The sequence below is a fragment of the Amblyomma mixtum genome, chromosome 3, assembly GCF_055824585.1.
Source record: "Amblyomma mixtum isolate Tamu chromosome 3, ASM5582458v1, whole genome shotgun sequence".
Taxonomy (NCBI): domain Eukaryota; kingdom Metazoa; phylum Arthropoda; class Arachnida; order Ixodida; family Ixodidae; genus Amblyomma; species Amblyomma mixtum.
Window position 1 is genome coordinate 64,324,368 of NC_143014.1, and position 26,104 is coordinate 64,350,471.

Here is a 26,104-nt window from a genome sequence, read left to right on the forward strand (position 1 = left end):
TGAAGCTACACACAAAATAAGTCCCACTTTACTGGAAGATGATGCAAACACGGTGACAAACACAGGTAACTTTAACTTGACTGTAGCAGCCAAGTGAATGTACAGCTGGCAGGTTAGCCATATCACTTGACCATGAACATATGCCTGGTGCAGCACTGCTACTGTCCACACTGGAGCCCTTTTTATACAGGTCTATACGTGAATGTGATCAGTGTGCTCACTGGACTTGGGCATCACGAACCTTGAAAGATGATTTCCTCATCCTTGGTTGTGAGTTTATTGAGCACACCTAGAGCAAGCAGGAGGCATTCCATCCCAGGAAATGCCCAAAAAAAAACAACTAGTCCTGCCAGTCTGGGCGAAGAGGCCCCACATCTGAAAAAGGCACAAAGACCCATGGCCCAAGGTCTGGCAGTGCACGCCTAGTTCTTGGAGCACAGGGGCATGATGGTGATGCGCAGCCGGAACCTGTCGCAGTGCGGCCCCACAAGAAAAGATGAGGCTGCCACATCATTGAGCTCTGCATAGGGCACAAGGTCGTCAAGGTTGAGCATGCGTGACTCCTGGGTGAAAGTGTGCTCCCGCTGCACCACTTTGCGCACATGCTCCACACCATCCTGCATTCCGCTCACCAGAATGCTCACCACCACTGTGGCATCCTCATTGGAACGACTTGATGTGAGTGACAGACGCACAGTCTTGGTCTGTGATTCGGTACCCTCCAGTGTCTCACGCAGTGCAATCAGCAGAAACCGGTGAAACAGCACCCCTTTGGGGTACACATCAACCGTCCACTCGAGCCCTTTGTTCGCAAGGGCCCACGACGTGCTGTTAGGTGTCATGAAGATGAGCGTATGACATCCAAACCTTGTCTGGCGTGGGTAGTTGTCAATGCACAAGGAGGCTGACCATGTATCAGATGTGTAAATGCGGGGCACCATACGCTCAGGCCAATCCCATCGAAACCCGTTCATAAGTCCAAGTGTCTGGAACTCCAAAGCTACCTTCAGACGCCTCATGATGACTTTCTTGATGTGCGGCCCCAGAGGGTGCGCCACCACCTGTTTCAGTTCATCGATGGTCAACATGGGAAATCGTACATGTGCCATCACTTGTCCCACCAGCTGCACAAATGCTTCATCATTGGGAGGTTGGGAATAATGAAACCATGGTTCCTGCAATGACAACCACCGGGCAGCATGCCTGCCAGGTCAACATATTAATCATTTGCCGCAGTAACAATTCACAACGCACTACCGCTGCTTTAACAACATGAAAGTATAGTAAAATCCCGATATCATGAGTTCGAGGAGACTGCACAAAATAGCTGTATAATTCGCATGCCGTGCAATCGGAAATCTGACGTAATAAAAAAGCCTGCTGTTCTTGCTGTCAAAATGTGCAATTTTTTTCTCCCTTGTGTAATAAAAGCACCCCTGTTTTTGTCCTGCGAGAATTTGTGTTGAGACCGTGGTGCTTGGAGACATTTCCCTGCTGACAAGTTGCTCTTGCACTCAAGTCAGTGCCTAGCCTCTTTGAGCTTGATGATGCCTGCCACTTTGAGGTGCCTTCCTGCTCTAGGTATGCGCTCTGCAACAACATTTCATTGGAGGCTGTGGGTTTTGGAATAGCAATTTTGAGCTCAACCTCAGGGGAAGAAATAAGGCTTTCCGAAAAGTGCACCATCGCGGCCGCCACCATCACCTCCCACCCTCGCATTAGAATGGCACCTCCACTGTGAATTAAAGCAAAACCACAGATATACCAATATACCCATTTAGAGACTGGACTAAGGAACTCTTTCCACTCCTTCCTGAATGGTTAAAGCTTTTTATTACTACCAAAATCAAGACAATAGTAAGAGCATTAAAAAAAATAAGCTAATTCAAGAAAGGAAGGCCCAGATGTACATCACGTCAATACGTACCAGCAATTTTACATTTTAAACACAAACACCAGTGCTTGCGATCTGAAGACTAACAGCTTTGCATGATGCAATAAACTGACTTCAGTCAAACTCAGTTCTATGCATTAGGATGCCTGAAAACTAATTTGCGGCAACAATTAAAAGGAAGGCTCATTCACCAACCTGTCATATCGAAAACCATGCACTCACTAATGCGACAAAATACAGAAGACTATTGTTAAGATGAACCAGGTTAATAAATTCTCCGATAAAAACAAGATGAGACCATTTGTTTGGTTTCCCATAGGGTTCAAAGCACAAAAAATCTGCTTAAGACGAACTGTTTTGTGTGTGATTCAGTTATGAAAAACTTTTGCAGCGACAGAGAACCTCGGCCACACCATGCAACGGAACTGACGGGGCGTATGTGTGGTACTGTCGAGCAAAGGAAAAAGCAAAGGAAAAATGAATGCTTTTACACATTTTTGTTAAAACGAACTTCTGATAAGACAAACACATTTTCCAGTCCTTTCAAAGTTAATCTTAAATGGAGTCTATTGTAATGTGTAATTTCACTGAAGCACTGCTTCCAGAGGGCACTACCAAACATCACATAACCTTATCTTTGGGCTCTGATTGTACTATCAGGGGCAAAAGTCTCCAGGACGTGGGAAAAGTGATCTAGGTCCATAGGTGTCACGCCTGCCAAAGAACCTCATCTTTCACTTCATCACACTGGAGTGTGTGAGTACAACTAACACTTCCGCAAGTTTGATTATAATCAACTGCCTAATCGCGAAGCTATCGGCTTTTGTTCCTGGGTAAGTGTTCTGGAGACTTTTGTCTCCAAAAGTATACAGCCCCTGATTGTAAAATCACTTAAATAATTTCGCTCTTCAAACAGTGAAATTGAAAACTACTGCTTATGACATTACTGCAGCACAAAGAAACCATGCTCATAAGAAAGGGGACCTGTGTGGTACAAAGAATGCCAGAATATATAACCTGCATTGCACATGCGTGGACAAAACTAAACGTAAAAGGGGCCAAATACAGATAGACATGTGCCAAAGACAACACTTGGTCCGAAACACACAATAAAAATTCATCTTTTCACATGGCAGAGAACACTGAAATCTGATCTGAATCTGAACATCGCAACTGAAGCTTCGCTTACACAGTCGGGGCCCTTTTCTTTATGGCAAAAGCTTCTACAGTCTGACACAAGTAAGGTCTGCAGTGAACCATCACCCACATTCATGACACCACACATGATTTCTCCATGAAAAGGAACTAGTCCACTGTAAAAGCTTTTCTTGTTACCCAAGCAAAAAGCCAATCATAACAAAAAATTATGAGCACAAGATTATTGATGTGTCTGGCTACCTTAACACAGGAAAAGATTTAAATGTTGATTTCATTTACTGCTGTGACTGATTACCAGAGTAATAAAGCACCCTGCATGCTATGAGCTGCTGTTATTACTGTTTTCTTTAAACTATCCTAAAATAGCAGTTCCCATGTAGTTTGGTTGCTACTTCTGACAGGAATCTCAGCATTGTCAAAATGTGGCTCACAATTCTTGCAGATTCTGCAATGCTTGGATAAGTGTGCACCAGTCATTATTATTTAAATTTTATGCATGCTCCCTTATCTGGTAACTGATACATCAGCCTGTTAGGTCAACATGAGTTTTGGCGCACAAGAGTGGTATCTCACAGATCACTCCCGATTTGCCTTTCACAAAGGGCTTGATACGCATTTTCTCACAGGCATTTCTTCTGTTTTCCTTGTCAGGGATGCGATCTCACAGTTCAGCAAGCTTGAACAGAGCCAAACAAAAATGAGTGATACCCCACACCTGCTTCAGGTTGTGTGAAACAGTGCAAATAGAGGGCAACTTCAGATTAAGGCAAGGGAGGCTATGCACCGTCTGTAGGATGTCGGGCACTCTGTCAAATACCACCATATTGCCTAGTTTCCTAACACATGTGCCAAAATCTTTTGGCAAACTTACTTGAACAACTGGAACTCACTGCTGATGACCAAGTCTGATCTTCGCAGGAAAGAGGTCAGCACATCCAAGTCTATGTTTCCAAAGTCTTCAGTGCTGGCCACAAGGTCAAAATTCCAGGCAATAAAGTTACTGAATGCCACATGAACAGCATTGCTTCCACAGTTTAGGGTATACCGATACCAGGAGACCTAGGAATGAGAGGAACGATGGAAATTACAAACCTTTACAACCAGGTTACAAACCAGTACAACATCTAAACAATGTAGAAGTAATGAACAAGAACAAAAGCAACTATTTTTCTATTTTGTGACCATTTTAAACACCATCCCCATCTGTTTTAAAGCTCAGCCCATGAAATATGCAACACCTAATAAGCAGACTAGGTTTTGAATTTTAACACTTCTGAACAAAACTACACCAGCTGCCAAGCAAAAAGACCAAACTTCAGCAATACCAGCATGATGAACACACCCAGTCACACTGGTGAGAACAGCCATAAATATTTTAGAGCCAGCTTTGCAGCAGGCGAAAAGCCATTTTGGGGCAGCTCATGTTTTGTAGCACGAACCACATGCTAAGAAAAAAAGGTAAAAATTGCAAATACATAAGCTTTGAGATAGTTGAAAACCCATTTTAACAAGAAGAAAAATACGATACTTCACAGTGCATATGTAAAATGATGGTTTGATTTGGTTTAACGTCCCAAAGCAACTAAGGTATCAAGGACACCGCAGTAGAGGGCTCTAGATAATTTCCACCACCTGGGGTTCTTTAACGTGCACTAACATCGCACAGGATGTAGGCCTCCAGCATTTCACCTCCATCAAAATGAAATCGCAGCAGCCGGGATAGAATTCGCATCTTTCAGGTCAGCAGCCGAGCACCATAACCACTGAGGCACCATGGCGGCCCATAGGTAGGTACTGCCACAAAAATTGTGACAAAACATTTCGTCTGTGCATGTCAGTTGTTTACATTCCTCTTTTTCTCTTTTTACAGCTCATCTCTCCCATCTATTCCACCTCAGTAAATGTTGCTTAAATCGCATCCCAGCCCCGAACATCAAATATCCAAATGAATCAACAATTATCCATCGCTGAATAAATTGATTAATAGCCACCTTAATCATCTAATAATTATTGTTCCCGCCTGGCTCACTGTCTTGCGTACCTCTCTTGCGACTGATAAGTTCGTCATTGAACTGTTAAAAAAATGGCAAACATTATCCAAAACTTTGTTTTGTGAACTCTGAGCCTGCTTACACCTTTCATTTTACAAAGAAACAGACCTTCTATTTACTACCATATTCATCTGTGCAAGACACTGTGATGCACTATCAATAAATAAAGCATTTAGGAAATGCAACTACTTCGTCAATACTGCACTCTTTATGATATTACATGACAGAAGGGGCACTTCCCAGAATTGGGCCCAGTCAACTGCTGCCAGCTTCCACTAAAGAAATCTGTAAAAAACTGCTGTTATTGGAGTGGTTTCCTCTATAATGATAGGAAAGTGATGGATAACATGAAGATTACCAGCAAATGACCAATAAAAACATGGAATAAGTATTGAGGACCATATCGGAAGATTTACAGATGAAAACGTTCTATGCATGGGACTAAAATACACTGCCTGTTCTTCACTTCTTGAGATAGATTGCTGAAGACATTAAAAAACTCTTAAATTAGATGACCTCATGAGGCATCACAAGAGTGATGTGGCGGGCTAACATGCGGTTAACATGCAGAGAGTTGGGCTATCTAGATCAGGGGAATGTTCGGGTGATTCATGACTCGTGTTGTACTATATGCCTATTCGTAATTGCGTGGTTTGTGATGTTGCTGGGCTTGTCTATATATTCCCTGTTCACTTCAATAAACTTCAGTTGAGAGTCAGTGCTTGTTTTGTCTCCTTTCATGTCCCTGTCTTATGCTCAGGTAGATTCACCACGACAACATACCAACTTACCCAAGTTTCTATCCTTCTCACCTCACATTCACAAGCAATTGCTAGGCTATGCAGATGCAATATTCAGCCTCTTTGTTCTCTTTTGAAGTGACTGCAGCAAGATATTTGTGGCAGTACAATGTCTTGCTCACATGCTAACAATCACTCGTTGCTTACCTTTGTCATCATTGTGTAATGGCTGGTCAATCAGCCTCATTGCATCTTTTTCACAAAAAGAAGAGAGAGCAACTATCTGTTTTTTATATTATAAAGTTAAAAGGGCTTTTCCAAGCAACAGAACGATTAAAGCTGGCATAGCACAAAAAAAAAAAGAAAAACAGCAGCCAGTTTTAGCATGGTTAAGCGTGGGATATCATGCAGTAGCTCTAGATACGGTGGGCACTTAAGGTCGTTATGTGCTAAACACATTTGACCTAAAGGCCTTTACCATGAAGGCCTTTGGTCTAACGGTCTTTACCCGAAAATAATTTTCCATGAAGGCCTTCACCCTGAAGGCATTTGACCTAAAGACTTTTGCCACAAAGTTCTTTGGCCTAAAAGCCTTTATCCTGATGGCATTTACCTTGAAGGCCTTCACCCAGGTGAAGGCCTGTCAGGTGTATGCCTACAACATGATGGGCAGGTTGCCGCCTGCCACAAAGCAGGATTCAGGGACACAGTACATACATATGCCCGAAATCAGAAAATGTGCCTAGTTGTGCTACCGCACTAAAAAAATGTTAGTTATTGCTCCTGAGCAGTGCTGACCATTAAAGGGTTAAATTAGTCTAAAAAACGCTGCCATTAAAAATAGTACAGGATGAAAAAATCAACCTCCAAATTCCATTACTGTGTAAAACGAGCAAAAGCAAGCCGGTGGCTTGAGCTGGAGTATTTAAACAGATTGCTAACAGTAATGCAACATGAGGCATGTTTCTGATCCAAGAAAGGTGCTTATCTTCAACCAGTAATGCTCAAAGTATCTATTATGGTAACTAATTACACTATGAATCAAAAAGCCCTTTAAGTTCAAACACGACTACACAATCCATATAACACCAGACAGCACACTAGTTAAGTGAAAGTGAATTGATATTGCCTGAAAAATAAGTTTTAATTCTGCAGCTACAACTTACAGAGATCCTCTTAAATATACTCCCCAGCCTCTTTAATTCTTTTATCCCTTTCCCTTTTGAATTTCTTTGGAGGAGAAATTCGAGGCCCGTGTACTGTGCGATGTCAGTGCACGTTAAAGAACCCCAGGTGGTCGAAATTTCCAGAGCCCTCCACTACGGCGTCTCTCATAGCCTCAGTCGCTTTGGGACGTTAAATCCCATAAACCAAACCAAACCCTTTTTATACCTTTTTTTTTAATGAAAGACCTGCTGCTATATAATTGTACTACAGTAGGCCTGTAGGTCACTTGAAATTTTCATGGTGATAGCACTGCACTGTTTAAAAGCCACAGTGTGTTATTTTTTCAGCAAAACCAGACTTCCGCACAGACAAAGTGAAGCAGACCAAAGAGACTGAGTGCCACCCCCAGCACTTACCAGCTGGTTGTGATAGGCAGCAGATACGATGTGGTGAGCCATATAGTTGACACAGAGCCGCATCAAGTCCTTGACATTGTACTTGTCCGCCAAGATTACTAGGGGCAGTACACGCAGATGGTCAACACGCATGCGTCCAGTGTACAGGTAGCCCAGAAAATCTCCGAAGACTGTCTCACACAATGGGTCTTCCTTAAGTCTGATGTGAGAAGTCCTGCTGGAGCTCCACTTAGGGTCCATCAACATCACCTGGCACAAAGAGACCATGTTTAGCGCATACGGGTATGTGCTAAAGTGCCTACAAGGCATGCACTGCTATGAGAAAGCGGAAAAAAACTGATAAGAGTACACCGAATTTAAATTTTGAAATTTGGTTATAACCAAAAAAGGACAGTATTTTTGGCTTGCAAGGCATAGTTAGCTGGCAACTGAATGAGAGTTACAGTCAAAGTTGAAAGTTAACTAAGTAGGGAAGCCAGGCGCATGGTTCGATAATTGTATTGCAGGATAAGCAGAGCAGTTGGGCAAACTGAGCTATTTCTCCGCTAGCTTACACGTCTCTGCAGACCGGGAACCATCATCTATCTCCTCCTCGTCTTCTAGCTAAGCACTGTTTTTTCACTATCACCACCTGCTTTGGTTTATTAGGTCAATCATATGCATGTAGGACACTGACACGAAACCGCGAATGGGGTGTCACAAAAAAGTATATTGCAGCTATCGCACGATTCAGCGGCAGTTACATCACTGCAGTCAACACGCGGACTACGTGATGCCCTGCCCTCGCGCTCAACGCAGCGTGGCAACCCGATGATAACATGTCAACATAGTTCTTAGAAGTAAACTTCCACTTCCGTTTTTGTCTCCAGGCTATCTCCTTTAACTTGAGTTACTCTTTCAATGAGGGTGTTTTTACAACTACAGCCTCAAGTATTACCATTTGCATGCTAATCGCTGGTAAATAAACTGTTCTGAATGACAAAATACAGAGACCGACTTTAAATGACTTTTGGCCACACAGAATTGCTACATTAAGTCACTGATAAAAGTCAGTATTTCATTCATCGAAAATAATATTCTCCGAAAAAACCCGAAAGTAGCATCCTGAAATAAAAACCGATAAGTCAAACCCCTAACCATAGATCAGTAGTAGCAAAGGTTTGAGATCAATCTCTTGGACTTTTGGTACAGCAAGGCACTACTTTAGCTCCCACAATTGCTCAAGCAGCTTAAAGGGTCAGTCACAAGTAAAAGTCTAAGACAAGTAAAAAGATAGAAATATATTCCAGCAGGTCTTGCCCTATTGTAGTAGAAATGGGTGCAGAACTGGTAGTTTTGTTAAATTTGTATGTTAAACTGGCAGAAAAAGTAACGCCACAGTTGATGGTAGAGATGTGCTAAGTTAAAACTTTGTTTTTTGCTAATAGGTGCATCACGAATTTGGACTCAATGTTTTACATTTCATGAATAGCACCCAGTGTACTGCAGGAAGTCAGAATAAACATTAACACCTTACTTTTTTGCTCTTGCAATTAGCCATAATGTCTTTGAAGGTTTAATGATCCTTTTCTTGTTCACCTTTTAAAATGCCTAGAAAAAGCAGACCGCATAATTGACACTGCACCTGGCAGCACGGCTGCCAGTATAAAATACTGGCAAAACAGTGCTGTGGATATCTATATTAGATATCACCAGTCTTAAGTAATAGTGCCCTTCAGTGCTTAAAGTCAGGGGGTCTCAGGGCATCTCAGACCCCTTCACCAATACTGGCAAGGGATCTAGACCCCGTGTTAGAATGTAGGGACTGCATGAATCCAAAGCAAGCAACCATTTTTAATTCTTCTTATCAGTGGTGGTCGGAACATTTCTTCTCTATCGTTTCGAAAATTTCGTTGTGCTTTTAGTAAGAATCATTAACATGTTTTCTGAAATCAGACAGAGAAATACACAATGTTGGCAGCCCTACACAAAGGGTGGAAGAAAAAGGGAAACCCACACACCATGATTCATTCCAGATCTGACCACTCAGCTCCAAGGCTACACTGGCAAAGCGTGGGGATCGTTTGTTTCAGGTCTGTGACATAAACTGAGCAAACAACCACCTTTAAAAATGGTCTCTCCCCTTAGTATAGAACGATGTGTAAAACAGACTATCAGCTGCTTTCTCTCTCTCTCCTTCTTTATTTTCCTTTCCACCTGAGCTCAAATCACTAGAGAGCCCCCTTCGATGGAGCCAGACTTCAAGCACTGGTGCCTTTAGTGCTCTGAACTATAGGTACACGGGCCTCCAGCATCGAAATTCAACCGCCAAGGCTGAGAACAAACCCACGTCATTTGCATCAGCAGCCGAGCGCCATAACCACTGTGCCACCGCGGCGACATATTCATGTTACTGTTTAATTAGCCACAGTGGAAGGACTAAGTATAACAAGCACAGAGGATAACTAAATGGTGCCATTATGTTGAACACAACATATAACAACTACCACAATAAGCAAAAGGTCAAAAGAAGCTATGCACAAAAGTAGCTATGCAGCATGCCAAACTTTTCAAACCAAAAGTTTTTTTTTTTGTTAAAGGGACCCTGAAATGATTTCGATGTCAAATTTGAAAGCTCTGCGTGGACCCTATAATTTAAAAATAAATTTTAAAAATCGCTGCTCGTAGTAGCTCGCAACCAATTAAGGCGACACACCTCACCGCATGTCCCCTACCCCGATGACATAAATGGGCTGAAGGGCCAGCCTTCAAGCTCGCCCCCACTAGTAACAGTACTAATATATTTAAAGGCCGATGCTTGACCGATCATCACATGGTGGTTTGAAATGCTGCCAAACACCTTGAAAATACAACAAATTTTTCGCCATTTTTCATTTTGTTTGCTTTTTGTTCTGCTCGTCCAACTGCTTCTGGCATTATGCTGCGAAGCATGCTTTCTATATTGGGTGATCAGTGAACTGCCAAAAGAAGTGCATTATACGCAGTACTTATCATTCTGCAGCTACTCTCAAAGCAGAATGTCATTACATTAGGTTCTTTAAAAATCAGACAGAAAAAGCCATGCTATTCGCAGCTCACAATGCAAGTGGGTTATACTCAGTGAAACTACTCGGCACTTTGGTTTTCAAACTGTACATACTCTACAAGCTTACTCGACTAACAAAAGAACTTTGTCATCAGAGAAAGGACGCCAGATCAATTACTAGAATGGGAAAATGGATGAGTAAACGATCCATGTGAAAGCAGTGCCAAAGGCACACTAGTAGCAGAAAAGAGACAGCGCAAACATAGACTATCAGTCGGATTTTTTTATCCAGAATTTTGCTATTATACCAACCTAGCAATGCTTGCAAACATGTACACCCAGCCAGGAAGAAAGTCCCACCAACAAAACACTAACTAAAACCCATTTTACCTCATGTCACGACACACCGTTTCCCATCTGGAAAGTGAATTTAACACTTAGATAGCACGTGGGTTACGCCTCTTTTATAATGTGCTTCCACAAACCAGCCTAGTGTCATGATTTCAGAGCCGAAACATAACTTTTGTTCCTTTCAAAAATGGAGCACAGCCGCAGCCTTGACAGTAGATGGCCATATGTATACATCGACTCATGCTTCCTTAGGCATGTATTAATACATACGCTGTTTGGCAATTTACCACCACACAATGTGTCAATACAAAATTAAAAAAGCATATGTCTGCATTAAAAGGAGCAGCTTTTCCACTTACAGTTAAGACTATATATCAGCTCTTTAAGGTGTGGTTAGAGTGTTCTGCCCTTCCCCCCCATTCACACATTCCAAAAAAATCGATTTTTAGGTTCTGCAACCTTATGATGGAGCATTTCTTTAGCTTTCAGAAAACATACGACCCTTCGATAATCGTGACTTCAAAAATTCCTTTTTGATTGTTTTTCTTGGGAGTGCCGATCCAAAAGGTGGGACTTTTCAGAGGCTTTACTTGCATTTTTGTCAAGCCCCAGTTGATTTTGTAAATAAAAAGGAAAAAAAAAAAAAGATTTTTAGATTTATTTATTTATTTTACCCTCAGGGCTTACAAAAGCATTGTATAGGGGAGGGGCAGAAATACAAAGGACACTATGCAATTTGGTTAAGAAAAGGAAACAAATAATAATAAAAGAGAAAATAAAGGCAACAACAACAACGACGAAAAAAGAACAAAAATGGCACGTATGCAAAGCACACGGGTAGGTTACAAATACGCAATAGTTTGGTTGAACAGAATGCAGCAGAGTACAGCATCAACGTATTAAAAAAAAAAAATGATGGAACAGTCATACAGAACATGATAAGTGCAAAGTGCAAGTTTTAAAAAGAATAAAAAAGGACTTCAAAATATGTTAGTAAGGGAAGTATGAAAGCGGTGGTTGTCGGTGATAGCGACCAGGTCAGCAGGTAGATGGTTCCAGTCACGGGTTGTTTTTGGTAGAAATGAATGTGCATATGTCATGGTGTTGTGGCGAGGTATGGCGACTTTGTAGCAGTGATCGACATGGGCAGAAACATGAGCAGCATCTGTGATCAGGCGCGTTCTAAGTTGATGGTTATGATGATAAATTTTATGGAAGAGGCAAATACGAGAAATCTTACAACGGACAGTGAGAGGGGGCAAATTTAGACTTAGTTTCATGTTAGTGACGCTTGCAGTGCGGTGGTAATTATTGAGAATAAAATGAGCAGAGCGATTTTGTACGCTCTCCAAGGTTTTATTCAGTGATACATGGCCAGGGTCCCATATGGATGAAGCGCACTCCAGATTGGGTCGGACATCGGTAGTATATAGCAGTTTTTTAAGTGAAGACGGAGCTAGTGAAAAGTTACGTTTCAGATACCCAAGCATGCGATTGGCTTTGGCTGTTATGTAGTTAATATGAAACTTCCAGGAAAGCTTATTCGCAATGTGTACTCCAAGGTACTTATAAGTTGAAACGGAGTCGAGTGGAGAATCATTAATACAGTAGCTTGGACAGGATGATTGACTGCGGGAAATTCGCATTGTTTTGCATTTTGCAGCATTCAGTTCCATCTGCCAAAGGGAGCACCAAGAAGCGATATTATTTAAGTCAGTCTGGAGTAAAGTCACATCAGAAGCATTAGTTATTTTACGGTAAATTACACAGTCATCAGCGAAAAGACAAATAGAGCTAGAAACATAGTTGGTTAAGTCATTAATAGAAATAAGAAAAAGCAATGGAGCCAGGACAGATCCCTGAGGCACTCCTGATTGGACGGGTACCTCAAGGGAGTCAGTCTCGTTAGCTGTGACATACTGGGTGCGGTTTGAAAGAAATGCGATTATCCAGTTAAGTACTACAGGATCGATGTTAAGGTGACTGAGTTTTAGTATAAGAAGTTGATGATTAATCTTATCAAAGGCATTGGAAAAATCTAGAAACGCACAATCAGTAATGAACCCCGAGTCTAAAAATGAATGTAGATCATTGGTGAACATAAGTAACTGTGTTTCGCATGAGTATAATTTGCGGAATCCATGCTGGGAGGGATGAAAGAACTGGTTTGATTCGAGAAAGTTAACGAGGTTGGTGATTATGTGCTCAAGTACTTTGCAGGGTATTGATGTCAAGGAAATGGGGCGATAGACGGTTTGTGTGAGTGGCCAGATTTGTAAATAGGAACAACTTTCCCTGTTTTCCAGTCTTTGGGTAGACAGCTCTCGTTAAGTGATTTGGTAAAAATAAAGCTTAATAACGTAGTGTTCTGAAGGAGTTTTGATGTGATTCCATTGACACCACAAGACGATGATCGTTTCAGTTGACTAATGATGGTTCTGATTCTGGCAGGATCAAAAACAATGGGGTCCATTGGGGAAAAATGAGCATGAGGAAAAAGCGGGCATTGAGTGGCTGAGGGACTAGTGAACGAGAGAGAAAAAGTGTTATTCAATAAGGCAGCACAAATTTTCAGGGACCTGTCTGCCAGATTCGTCAACCAGGGTGATTGTTCAATCGTTGGAGCTCTTTACAATGTTCCAAAATTGTTTCGGATTTGTACTTATTAAGGAAGGAAGTGTGGTGTTAAAGAAATTGAATTTAGCTGTTTTCAGAGCGTTTATGTAGTTTTGTGCTGCCTGATTGTATATTGACCATCAGTTAGGACTACATCTCATTTTTGTTTGGCGAAAGAGCCTTTTTTCCTTATTGGATAAGAGTTTTAGATAGGTGTTATACCAGGGGGCACTGTATGAGTGACGGATCGTTCTTAGTGGAATATACTTGTCACTAAGATGGAGAAGTTTACTTTTAAAAGATGACCAAAGTTCGGAAACCAAAAGCCTCGAGTAGATTAGCAAAATGTCATCGAGAAATGAGGAGAGCTCCATGTTAATAGTGTCAAAGTTGGCTTTGTTGTAATCTCGGATACGTTTTTTTTTGTCGCTTTGCTCGCGTAGATGGTACTGAAAACGAGAAGTGTAATATGTCATGGTCGCTGAAGCCTGGTACGTGTAACACCGCAGAACTGATGTCAGGAGCTGATGTAAGTATTAGATCAATCAAAGAAGATGGCGATGGCTTTACACGTGTTGGTAGATTAACAAGCTGAGATAAACAGAACAAACAGTGACAAAGTTAGAAGCTTCAGCGGTAGTAGAACTAGTGCAAAAATTGGACCAGTCAATGCTTGGAAAGTCCCCAAGCAAAAAAATAGGTGCACCAGGAAACTGTACAGTGATTTGGTTAAGACAGTCATGGATACCTTCACAAAAAGCCATACTGCAACTGGAAGGGCGGTAACACGCACCAATGACAAATTTTTTGAAAGCAACAGTTATACAGCACCAAACTGTTTCTAAGTCACAATCAACAGTTATAGGAAAACACTGAAAACTTTCACTGATAGCAATTAGGACTCCGCCACCCGTTCTATCAGCTCGATCATAACGAAAAGTAACGAAGTGTTTGTTGCAGTCGAACAGTTCATTTGATGATATTTTTTCAGAGCCAAGTTTCGGTTAGGACAATTGTGTCTGCTTCAGAGTCGTTAATTAGCGCATTAAGATTGTCCTTTTTATTGTAAAGGCTGCAAATGTTCGTGTACAGCACGGAAACTTTCGATACTGATCCGCTTCCCCTTGCCCATTCCTAACTTTCGGACGAGTAAGTGCGGCCAGAACGTGTTGCCATGGTAGGTGGGGCCTCGTTATCAACTGTTCGGCTAGCGGGTGGCATCTCGCGTATGCTGTTGGTAAGCGCGTCATAAAAGTAGCATTTGTCTTTGGCAAGCAATTTATTGTGACGTTGCTTGTTTTGAGCGATTTCGCGAACTCAAGAAGTTTCTTTCGAGCTTGTTGAGTAGCTGGGCAGAAGTCCTCGCTCATGTTGAAATCACTATCCTGAAGGCCGGACTGCTTGGAAAATACCAGTTCTTTGGTCTTGTGGGTTGTGAATTTAACAATAAGCGGCCTGCTTCTTTCGGAATCGTATCGGCCAATTCTATGAGCACGCGCTACCGCATCTGATGTTACCTACAGTTCAAGTTCCTCAGAAAGTAGAGCTAAAAGCTTTTCTTTGGACTGCTGGGGTGTTTCTGATATGTCATCACTGATTCCAAAAAAAATTAAATTATCGCGACGAGAATGGTCTTCCATTTGATCAAGTTGAGAGCGGAGGACTATGGAATCTTGTTCAAGGTGGTTAATGTTTCCTCGTGCTTCCGTCTTGTCGAGTTGCATGGTTGCGAATGGAGTGGTTTGCTGCTCAACACTTGCTAAACGTTCATTTATTTCAGATATGGTGTTAGAGAGGAAGACCTGCTCCTGCTTGATTTCGATAATAGTCTGGGATAAGTTAACTTGGTTTGCTTCTATCCTGATGCATCTCTCGTTGGTTTCTTTAACCATTTTGAGCAATTCAGTCATATCATTCTCTTTCGGTCCCGGGTTTTCTTCAACATCACCACACATTAACAGAAAGAGCGAGCAAGATGAGGCTGCCAGTGTTCCAGGGCATGGAAGCACAATAATAAATGGATCATCTGATTTAAAGTATTTAGTAGGGAGATATGGACGACTAACCTGCGCAAAGAAGACGATAACGTGTGAGTGCATCATCGTCGAAGAGGTGCTTCCATGCCCACTGAAGACGAACCGCTCGGCGTCCGCTTTTAAGCCCTCTGTTTTTCGAAATGTTGATGTCGCTGTGGCTGGACTACGATGGATGAGGCCTGGCCGAGCAGTGCAGATGGCAAAAAGGCAGGGGAAGCCGGCGGAATGCAGCAAACCAGCGAAGCTTTGTCCAGGCAATTCAGTGTTCTTTTCACTGGAGTCGAAGGTTCCGGCTTTGAAGGGCGTTTCCGCACCATGATTGCAGTAGCTGAAGATAGCAGAAAGCTGCGCAAAGGAGACGATAACGTGTGAGTGCATCATCGTCGAAGAGGTGCTTCCATGCCCACTGAAGACGAACCGCTCGGTGTCCGCTTTTAAGCCCTCCGTTTTTCTAAATGTTGATGTTGCTGTGGCTGGACTACGATGGATGAGGCCTGGCCGAGCAGTGCAGATGGCAAAAAGGCAGGGGAAGCCGGCGGAATGCGGCAAACCAGCGAAGCTTTGTCCAGGCAATTCAGTGTTCTTTTCACTGGAGTCGAAGGTTCCGGCTTTGAAGAGAGCAGAAAGCTGTGCAAAGAAGACGATAATGTGTGAGTGCATCATCGTCGAAGAGGTGCTTAGAGCACTTGCTTTGTTTTCAGCAAATATATTATGCTTGGGTATTTGCGACTTCAAAAATGCTTTTTTCATCCTCCTTCACGGTCACGTTGAGAAGGCTGATGTCATCAGAGGCTTTATCTGCATTTTTCTCAAAACAGCATTTTCGGAGGTATATGTACCTTTTTGTCAGGAACTATAAGGCCTAAAGCGAACAAAATTTTCTACAGATTTCCATCAATGCTTTTTATATGACCAACTAGAGTCAATAGCCCAGGCAAGTTTGTATTTTTATGACTAAAAAAAAAACATTCATAGCACCGAGAAAGAAAAAAACATAATAAATCTATTTTTACTCAAGGCATGAAATTTTAGTCCTGGTAGTGTCAGGACTCTGCATCCAGTAGATTTTCAGAAAAGGATACATAAATTGAAAAACAAAAAGCAAAAAATAAATACCACACAGAATTTTATTCTAGTATTAAGCCCTAATACAAGCTGTATCAGTTTAGTAGACTCCTAGCAAATTAGATAGCCACAGTTTTTATTATGACTACTCTACATTGTTCAAAAAAAAAATTTGATGCACTTAAAAAAGAAGAAATGTTAAGACCAGAAAACTGTGAAAAACGGAATCATCTGTCAAACCTAGAATTTTTACAGGCTACACAAAAAGAACCAGACAGTATTGCATTCTATTTTATCTTATCTTTATTTTATCTTTTATTTTATTATTTTATCAGTTTCCATTAGACCAAACAACTGTATCTGTAAGAAAAGATAATAAACAAGTAGATGAATGGATACTCTACTATGTGCAGTAAATAACTTTTTAGGCTACTGGTCTTGTGAGAAATTTCACAACTTTCGTTTTTAAAAAGATTATTTTACAGCTGTTTTGTTCAATCTATGAATAGTAGTTTCTCTACAGCTTATTCTACTAAACAGTTGCTGACCATGTGCATGGAGATTTACTATGTCATTGAGGATTGGTGTGCACAGTATAATAAGAATGTAAAGTGGAACATTTTAAGGAAGATGTATAAACTGACTGTTGGTGCTGTGTATGTTTATGGCAACAATTACATATGAGAGGTGTAAGGTGACGATAATTTGACACGTGCTAGGGTGCAGATTGTATGATGTTTTTGAGAACAATGTATAAAATCAGTGTTTTCTGTGTGCGCATTCATGGGAATATCAGTAGAGAACATCGACAGATGCTGGTGTGTACGGTGTGAGATGTTTGACAAACAATATAATCCAGCAACACTGACCAGCATAAAAGCAACATTGCTTTCGCAGGGAAGGTTTAAGAACTTGCAATGTAAGAACGATTGCAATAAATTCTACAAATTCTACAGCCAGTCATAAAAACCATCTTGAAAGTCTCGCCCTACCTTTAAGTATACAAAGCTCAAGTTTTGGCACTGGGATTGTGAGGTTACGGTGTTTGCAGAAGTAGCTAATACTACCAAGAGAAGTTCCATGTGTGCAAGCCAGAAAATGTAAAAATGCCTGTATGCATTGTAATGTCAGCACACATTCAAGAACCTGAGGTGATCAAAATTAACCCGGAGCCCACCACTACGTATAGCCCACGTGCCGCTCCAGGACATTAAACCCCACATATCATACCATACCTATTTTGCTGTCTGGAGAGAACTGGATACCTCAAAGATCAAGTGGGGTATTGATTATTGATTTTTAATTGTTTCGTTCGTGTTGGTTTCGTTTATTGGGGTTTAAAGTCCCAAAGCGACTCAGGCTATGAGGAACGTCGTAGTGAAGGGCTCCGGAAATTTCGGCCACCTTGGGGTTTTTAACGTGCACCAACATCGTTAGTGTATTTTTCCTGCTCGGCAGGTGCGGATATGCAAGAGACAAGGCTAGGGGAGATCAGCGAAGGGCTCAACTGGATACATATGAAAAAGAAAACTATCTTAGAAAGCAAAAAAAAAAGCATTTTTTTTTCTTTTTTTATCATCAGAGAAGAAAAGTAATTGAGTAACCAATAGGAATAGAAGATAACTGACAAAGTAGAATAAAATAAAATATATTGCCAATGGGAGCCAACTCCCAACCATTCCAATCGTGTGCAGTGATTTAACAACAGAGTCGCAGCAACAGTCATTTCCTCTTTTACTTTCAGGGGTATTAATGTGGAGTTCAGCTTAGCCTTGTGGGTACTTACCACAACCAAAACTTAGATAATGAATGTGGCACATCCTTTCTGAAACTGCAAGTGCCATGTGAAATGCAAAAATTGAAAACAGGCAACTTTGCAAAGATAGTATAAGCTTATAAGGTGCCCTGGAACACTTAAAAATTAGCAATGACCAGGTATAGTGCCTTACAAACAATATCATCAAAGAATTTTCCCTAAACATGCAGCAAGAGTGGAGTATTCAAAGAATTCATATTTACCTTTTTCAGTTTTCCTCAACCAAAACTTCCAACTCCATTTTCCCTCAACTTGTAGTTCCAGGAGCCATATCCTACCTTCCACTACCACCTCCAATTGCTAATGTCTATGGTAACCATCCTTGGCCTTACCTCGAGCAGCAAACCTATGTGAATTCAGGTATTGACTCCAATGCTGACTGTTCTAGAAGGACAAAATGAAATACCTGGCAGGGAGGGGTGAACACTGCAGATATAGTGAGTGAGGCAGTTGGACGATTTTTCCAAGGCTACAGTGTCCAGATCGTCCACATGCCTACCGGCAAGCCAAAGCAGCTTGGAACGAGTGAAAGACCTTTTGGAACGCTGAAGGTTCCCTTATGTGGCATACAAGATTTGTTTATAGGGTTTAACGTCCCAAAGCGACTCGGGCTACGAGGGACGCCGTAATGGAAGGCTTCAGAAATTTTAACCACCTGGGGTTGTTTAACATGCACTGACATTGTACAGTACAAGGGCCTCTAGCATTTTGCCTGCATCAAAATGCAACCGCCGTGGCTGGGATCGAACCCATGTCCTTCAGGTCAGCAGCCAAGCACCAAACCGCTGAGCCACCGCGGCGGCTTAAAGGTGTACAAGATTTATCACTACGAATGAGATGCCGCTTACATAGACACAACTAGGAACTTCAGATGGCAGCCCAAACAGCACCAAAAATGTAACAAAAAGCCATTCTAGGTCCGTTTCTTTGGCTGTGCGTAATGAATCGACAGAAACCACCAGTGACTGAGACTGAACCTCTACCACAGAGAAAAACCCAATACCCTGTCTCCCGGAATCGCTCCACTGACAAAAAAAAAATTACGGTTGATTTGTGTAGTTAGGCTAAATGCGAATTAGGCGTGCTAGCACTGTCTGGCCATTGTTTCGGACTGCTTATCTTGCATAGTTTATCTTCGTTTTGCATTGTTCCTCGTGGTTATGCTTTGTTATTCATGATATCGCTATGTGATTAAAGTGGTATATCATGTGTATTCTGTGTGTTGTATGTGTTTGCACGGCATGGATGAAGCACAGTAGATACATGACACAATGTTTATTACAGTCATTCCATGCATCCAAAGCACTCATGGCTCTCAGAAAATCCGGCGGCGGCGTTGTAGTGAGCGGAAAAGCAAGTGGCCTACCTGCCATCTAGGTCACATGACCTTGTGACGTTTTCATAATCCGCCACAGTTGCAGGTGCAAACACCTGATAACTGCATAGTAACCGTATTCTTGAGTGTAACCAGATGCAAATGAGCTAATATTCTCAAAAAGCATCTGAATGCCTAACAGGCTTATTTGATCGGTGTGAAGCAGACAACGGATTCTATTGATGTACTTCGTGCAAGTGCTCTTCATGGCAAGGCTCTGTGCCATAGAGATGATGCCCTGGCAGCTCCACCCATTGCACACTCTGCGCCTACGTGAGTTTCTGCTGATGCCAGTGGTGGGCACTCTGTGGAGTCGCACTAAGCCGTGTTCACACCAAGTGTGGTCCACCCTGTACTATCAGCAACAAATGAAATGTGAACAAGAGAACTGAAATGTCGACACAAAAACAAAAACACATTAGCTCTTGGAGAGGAGATGAAAACTAGGTTGGTTAACATTTCTAAAGGACAGTCGTTGCACCTTCTAAGTGGAGTTAGCTTGCGCTAGTACTGAGCGTCCCGAAGCTAAAATCTTCTTATTCAGCTGGTCGTGTTTCAATTGCCTTGTTCGCATTTCATCTGTTGCTGGCAGTACACGCCTGTGAAAAAATAAGGGTTGGTGTTTTACAATGTAAACCCAATTAGCTTTCTTGAGGTTGCATGGACTATTTAGGCAGAACAAATTACTCCAGTGAATTACTTCAGCAGCTTGGCGGCATCTTTTCGCGAGACGTTCCTCTCGTTCTTCGGGCGTCTCAGCTGCCTGCTTAGCCTTTCTCGCCTCGTTTTCACGCTGTCAGCCGGCCTTGTACCATGCGACGACTTCCTGATTGGAAGACTCCATTTCACGCAGCCTGTACTGCTGCCGTGACGAGCACGGCTGCTTTCCTTCCATGGTGCGCGTCTGAGGAGCGAGTGCATCGCTTCCGGCTTCTATCCCAGCTGTGCGGCACGAATCTGCGCATGTGCAGTGCGGCGCGGTGGCTGCGGTGCCATGGTACTGGCTGCCTTGGTAATGGAGCGTGCGCAGTAGCCGCCTTTGGCAGGCACCGCGAAATGTGCTTCTGCTAGCCTAATGTAGCTTTTGCTACAAAAATTGGACATCAGGATGAATGGTATCTCCGTTTTCACCACCTTCACTCCGGATAGTTTACGCGAGCAGTCAAAGACTGCTGAGGCAAAGTGAGGTAAAGCGTGAACTGTGGTGCGAATGCTTGCCGCTTGTAGTGAGACAAAGCCTGTTGTCCACCATCCAACTGGCCAGAGACTGGTGCTCAGCAGTTTGATATATCCGTTTTATGTTAAACCGTGTTCGATATATAGAGTAATAAATGCATATGTTTGTTGAAAACATTTAGAAACAGTTCGATATAGCTAATGATCTGTAATATCCATGTTCGCCGTAACGAGGTTTGACTGTTTTGTAGTAGACTGATTAGTTACCTTATGAACCATATTTATCTCACCGTGTTGCACAGTGCAAAGAGAAAGAACTATTTCCCATAAGGGAGGTAAACAGTGAAAGTTTTTGCTATGCACTGAATTAAATGTGTGAAACAGTGGAAGAACCAAAACTTGCTGCCACTCACATGTGCTCACAGCAACTGCTGATGCATCACTTTGAATGTGTCATTGCAGCAGAAAGTAAATGTCTAGTACCAAGCACAAAAGCACAAGTTTTTTAATGTGGGTGTTCTTGCTGCAGAAATTGATTTTCTCACACATAATCTGATCATATTTTTTTATCGTTCTCAATAATGCTCCTCTCACAAAATGATAGTGTTTGGGGGTTCTTTAAGACGTTTTACAGCATTTTACAGTCAAAAAGGTGTGAATTAATGCGGAGAATGTTTTTCAGTTTTCATTGAAATCATTCTTCAATAAAAAGAGATTTCTTTTTGCAAAAGTAATTCGCCACGTGTGTTTCATGCTGGAGTCACGAGCTAGAAGTGTACTTTTTTTTCCCAGTACACAGATTGTATTTTGTAATCAGTACACAGATGGTATTTTGTAATCAATCTCATATGCAGTAACACACATGGTGTTCGTTTTGCTTGGTGCGGGCAACCCTTTAAGAATGGTCTTTTTGCAGGTTGCCAAAACCAAGCAAGTACCAAAGCCTTATGCGTTACTGCATACGAGATGGATTATTTTCAAGGGTTGCCTGCTGCGTTTAGCTGCACACAGCAGTGACGCCATCTGCTGGAAACGGGCAGGACTAGTAGCTCAAGAAGCAGAGGCATAGTGGCTCCACAGGCAAGCAGACGTGAAACCAATTATTAGCTCTGACCAGTCACACAAGATACATTTCAACTGGTCCCGAACAAAACACACGAGGTCTGCAGCACACTAGGTATACACTAATCCTTGAGCTACTTTCTTCAAAGCAGATAGCCATACTACACCCTGCAGCTTTAAAAGCTTACATATGTGGAAGACAGTTTAGAAAACAACAATTTTTAGTTTCTAGCATAGAGCAGGGAACGTACCAGTGATAAATATATTACCGCTCAAGGCACACCATAAAATACAATCTCTGTGCAAAATTTAGCCACGAGAAAAAACCAGTGGTCTAGGAGAAGAAAAATTTCAACAGGTGGAAGACACACAACCAGCTCACTGCATGTATCACAGAAGTGGCACGCGAAATACAAGGGCAAGCAGTTTGGGGGAACACAACAAATACAAAGAAAAACGAGGTGAAACAAAGAGAGGAAAAGACAGGTATACACTAACTAGCAACTAGACACACTAAGGTGTTGCATGAAACATTCATATTTGTTATTTCATATTAAGAAACAAAATTTTTAAAGCATAGATACATCTCTGTCACCATTCCAGGGGCTTTTTCAGAAGTTTTATTTTTCTTGGTTGCCATCAGAAATGCTTCTTTTAGAAACAGTATGTGAAAAAGCACTGCAATTTCACTGAACTTGAGCAACTCCACTAAATAAACACAGTAAATTGTGGGTGCACCGTTTGCATACACTGCACAGTGAGCATGCACATTACAAAGGTTTCACAGTAAAAAAAATGAAGAAAAATTGAACTCAGACCACAACTAACCTGTGTAGACACTCATTTATGCACACAAGTGCACGAAACAATCTGTCAGCTAAGGAGGACTAAGCTGACACACAAATGGCGCATAATGAAAGCAAAAAAATAATTACATTATTTGTCCACACCAGCAAGATGCACGGTAGCTTGTTGGCAGCAAAAGTTCCAACTATCCTGAACAGTGCACAGACACGATAAGACAGCCGAAACCAAGCAGAAAACAGAATGCCCCCTCCCCCCCAAAAAAATTGCTCTTGACCATGTTTTGTTCCTAAGTATGGTAAACACACACAGACTGTCATATATACAAAACCCAAGTATTGTTCACCAGATTTCCTTAGCCACGCATGCAATTTTGCCACTCCGTTATAAGCATGCAGTAACCCATAAATTTGAGGATTACATCGTTTCTCATCTAATGGTGAGAAAAACAAATGTACTGGTATGCAAAAATTCCATCTAACATGACAAGTCTTCATGATCTGACCCTTGCCTTTCATGCTGTTCATGAATGGTCAAAGACTGCAGCTCACCTGAAAGACATCACTGGAAGCACAAAGAATAAGCCGGTGTGCAGCATACTGCTTTCCACCAACTTCCAAGGTGATGTCACTGAGTAGGCGTTCTGCATACAAGCCAGCAATTTTCTCCAAGACAGAGCAGGAGTTGTCAAACTGCTGTTCATGATCACTGGTGCAATCTTTGCGATGTGCCATTATCACCCTGCATGCCAGTCACACAGCTCTCCAATCTCCACAGCGACTGACTGCAAGAAAAAAACACACACACTACACCAACATTCCGTGGTGAAGTTGAAGTATTATATCTCTCTGCATATTACAATAAATATTTTAGACCCATCTTCCTTTTTCTTTGTTCCCAGACAATATGTAGATGGTGAAGTGCGGCGCAAATTGTGATAGAACCTGTAACTTAGTAAAACACACTTATCATAAGATTCATCACAAGAAGCTTGAGAAAGATGCATCTTTATGCAAGATGCTCAATAGATGAATCACGAAAAGGTCCATAGTTTCTCAGCCTCATTTTCCATGCCTGCCTGTTATGTGTCTGGCATCGCACTGCTATGAGAGAATTTTTTCATGCCAGTTGTCATTTCTAGTAATATGTACCAAGAGCACAGCTAGAAAATATTTCCATGATGCATGGAATCCGCTTGGCACAGGAGCTAGTCAACAGGGCATACTATCTCCCTTATGGCAGCATAAATGAGGCATAGTTTCATGCCTCAGTTATAGATTATCACTGCACACTACCAACCTTCAACCAAACCATGCTGAACGTCTTCCCTGGCTTCTCTTGTTTTCCTGTATAACTATGCAGTGCCTGCCATTTACTTCAGTGTTAAACAACCAAGTAGCCCAAACACAAACTATACTTATTCACTGCAATCTTAAGCACAACTATTATGATGCTGTCGACATTGCACTATACGACAGCATAACAAAAGATGTGCTCAATCCAGATGATCTGAAAAGCATATATTAACATAGCCAGCCCACTTGCACAACCTCAAATCTTATGAATGAACTGTGGTTGATTCGTTTTATTTCAGCACCATTGCGACTTGGCTTTTCACAAAATGCAACCATTCTCAGAAGTTCTAATATGTAGCCATGCTTTTCTAAAGAGAAAAAAGCTTATTATTATGGGCCTAAATGTCAAATATCTCAACTCGAACAAGACAGAAGTGGTAAACGTCATGAAAACAGTGGTTATTAATAAGTAAATCTTCTTTTTTTCCAACTGTGCAGCTTGCACTGATGCAACAAAGCTAATTTTTAATGGGTAAACTCCTAGCATACTGTCTGCCGCATGCAGACAATTGTACAAAGAACTGCATTTGACCATGGCTGAAAAGGGAACTTTGCTACAATGTGCGCAACTATTCTTCACATGCAAAAAGAACACCAGCAAGGCTTTAACATGCTGCTTAGTGCTACCAGGTTGTTCGCACATTTCCTACTTCTAAACTTAATTAAGTACCAACCACCTCCATAGCATACTCCAATTTAACAATGGTTTAGTTTGCAGTAAATTTCTTCTTCATGTAAAGCTGAAGATGCTTAAGGGCTAACATAGTGAGGGCAGCAACAAATGCAAACATTAGACTGGCAATCTTCACTGCAAAGAGCTTCCACTGCAGCCATCACTTATTACTGTGAACAAAAGTATCGCACATGGTCAGATGTCGAAGAATGCCTCTGGTGCCGCCATATCCCACAGTATGCTTCCAAGACTTTCAAAACTCGGTCACCACCAAGAGCTCAAGTAAACAGCTGTTTATGGATAAGCATGCAGTCGTCTTTGCAGATAAAAGCCAGTGCAATTTACTGACCAGAACATTAATCATGCAGCAAGTAACACACAATTCAAAATCTAACACTGCGTGATTTTCGTGATATACATGCACAGCCGCCCATATTATTCTAACAATAACTAGAGCGAAACTAGTGCGCCATGTATGTGGAAAGTTTATCATAGTATTGAGTATGTTGAGGCACTCAGAAGGCAGGCTGAGGACATACCTATTGCACCCCTGGGCTGTCACGGCTAACATAAGTCACTTGTAAATTAAAACCACAGAAAACTACAGCTGGCTGGCTGTACGCCTGTCAAATTCAAATGAAAATGCTCAAGCATGATCATAAGATAAACGGGCAGTAAACACAATGCGAGTTAATGCCTGCCGTGCGTTACTCGTCACTCTCAGCGCTACACCACAAAAAAAAAAAAAGGTAACTTGATGCGTTCATACTGAGTGGTGCGAGCCCGTGCTGTAAAAGTAAACGCAAAGCCACAGGTGTATTCAAGCTGCCGTAGTTACGCTCGTTTCAGCTCAGATGCCCGAGCCGCGAAAGAATGAAACAAAGGAACTGCGTTGCATCGACTGTTCAGAAAAGTCATTGGTGCAGTGAAAGCAAAGCATGAAAAGCTGCTGCCGATGAAAAAATGCGGAAGTGCAAAAATCGTTCTCGGCTGAGGAAAAGAACACCGCCGAATTCGTTCTGTTCCATTGAGCGCGCGGAAGGTAACGAACAGCGCACGTGAATCCCTAATCTCAAAATCCAACATCGCCATTTTGACATGCCTGCGAAAATCTCCTACAAGAGATACGTCTTACAATAGGAATGGCCAACCACTCGCCGTTTTCTTTCCACAACACACCACAGGACAAACGATACGAAACCCGCTATGCTCATTCGCTGGCTCACCTGACGAACCCCGACGATATACCGACGAACAGCCGGAACAGGATAGTGATAGTCACATAGTTGCCAGGTTTCAGGCTCAAAAAGTGGCCTGCAAAATA

General features: G+C 42.0%; 1 protein-coding gene across 12 annotated transcripts; it reads right to left on the reverse strand.

Moving 5' to 3' along the window:
- On the reverse strand, positions 1 to 26,055 carry Tango10 (transport and golgi organization 10). 12 transcript variants are annotated; one of them, XM_089579469.1, is made up of 6 exons: positions 26,007 to 26,055; positions 23,304 to 23,536; positions 22,884 to 22,944; positions 7,427 to 7,675; positions 3,924 to 4,111; positions 1 to 1,203 (listed from the first exon to the last, which is right to left on the reverse strand). In XM_089579469.1, the coding sequence occupies exons 2-6, from the start codon at positions 23,453 to 23,455 to the stop codon at positions 423 to 425; spliced, it is 1,431 nt and encodes a 476-aa protein (XP_089435595.1). In that variant the 5' UTR covers positions 23,456 to 23,536; positions 26,007 to 26,055; the 3' UTR covers positions 1 to 422. The 12 variants fall into 12 exon arrangements, with proteins under 12 accessions (XP_089435595.1, XP_089435593.1, XP_089435594.1 ...); XM_089579467.1 differs by having other exon boundaries at positions 25,916 to 26,008; XM_089579468.1 differs by lacking the exon at positions 26,007 to 26,055 and adding an exon at positions 25,320 to 25,906.
- Between the last annotated feature and the right edge of the window lie 49 nt (positions 26,056 to 26,104).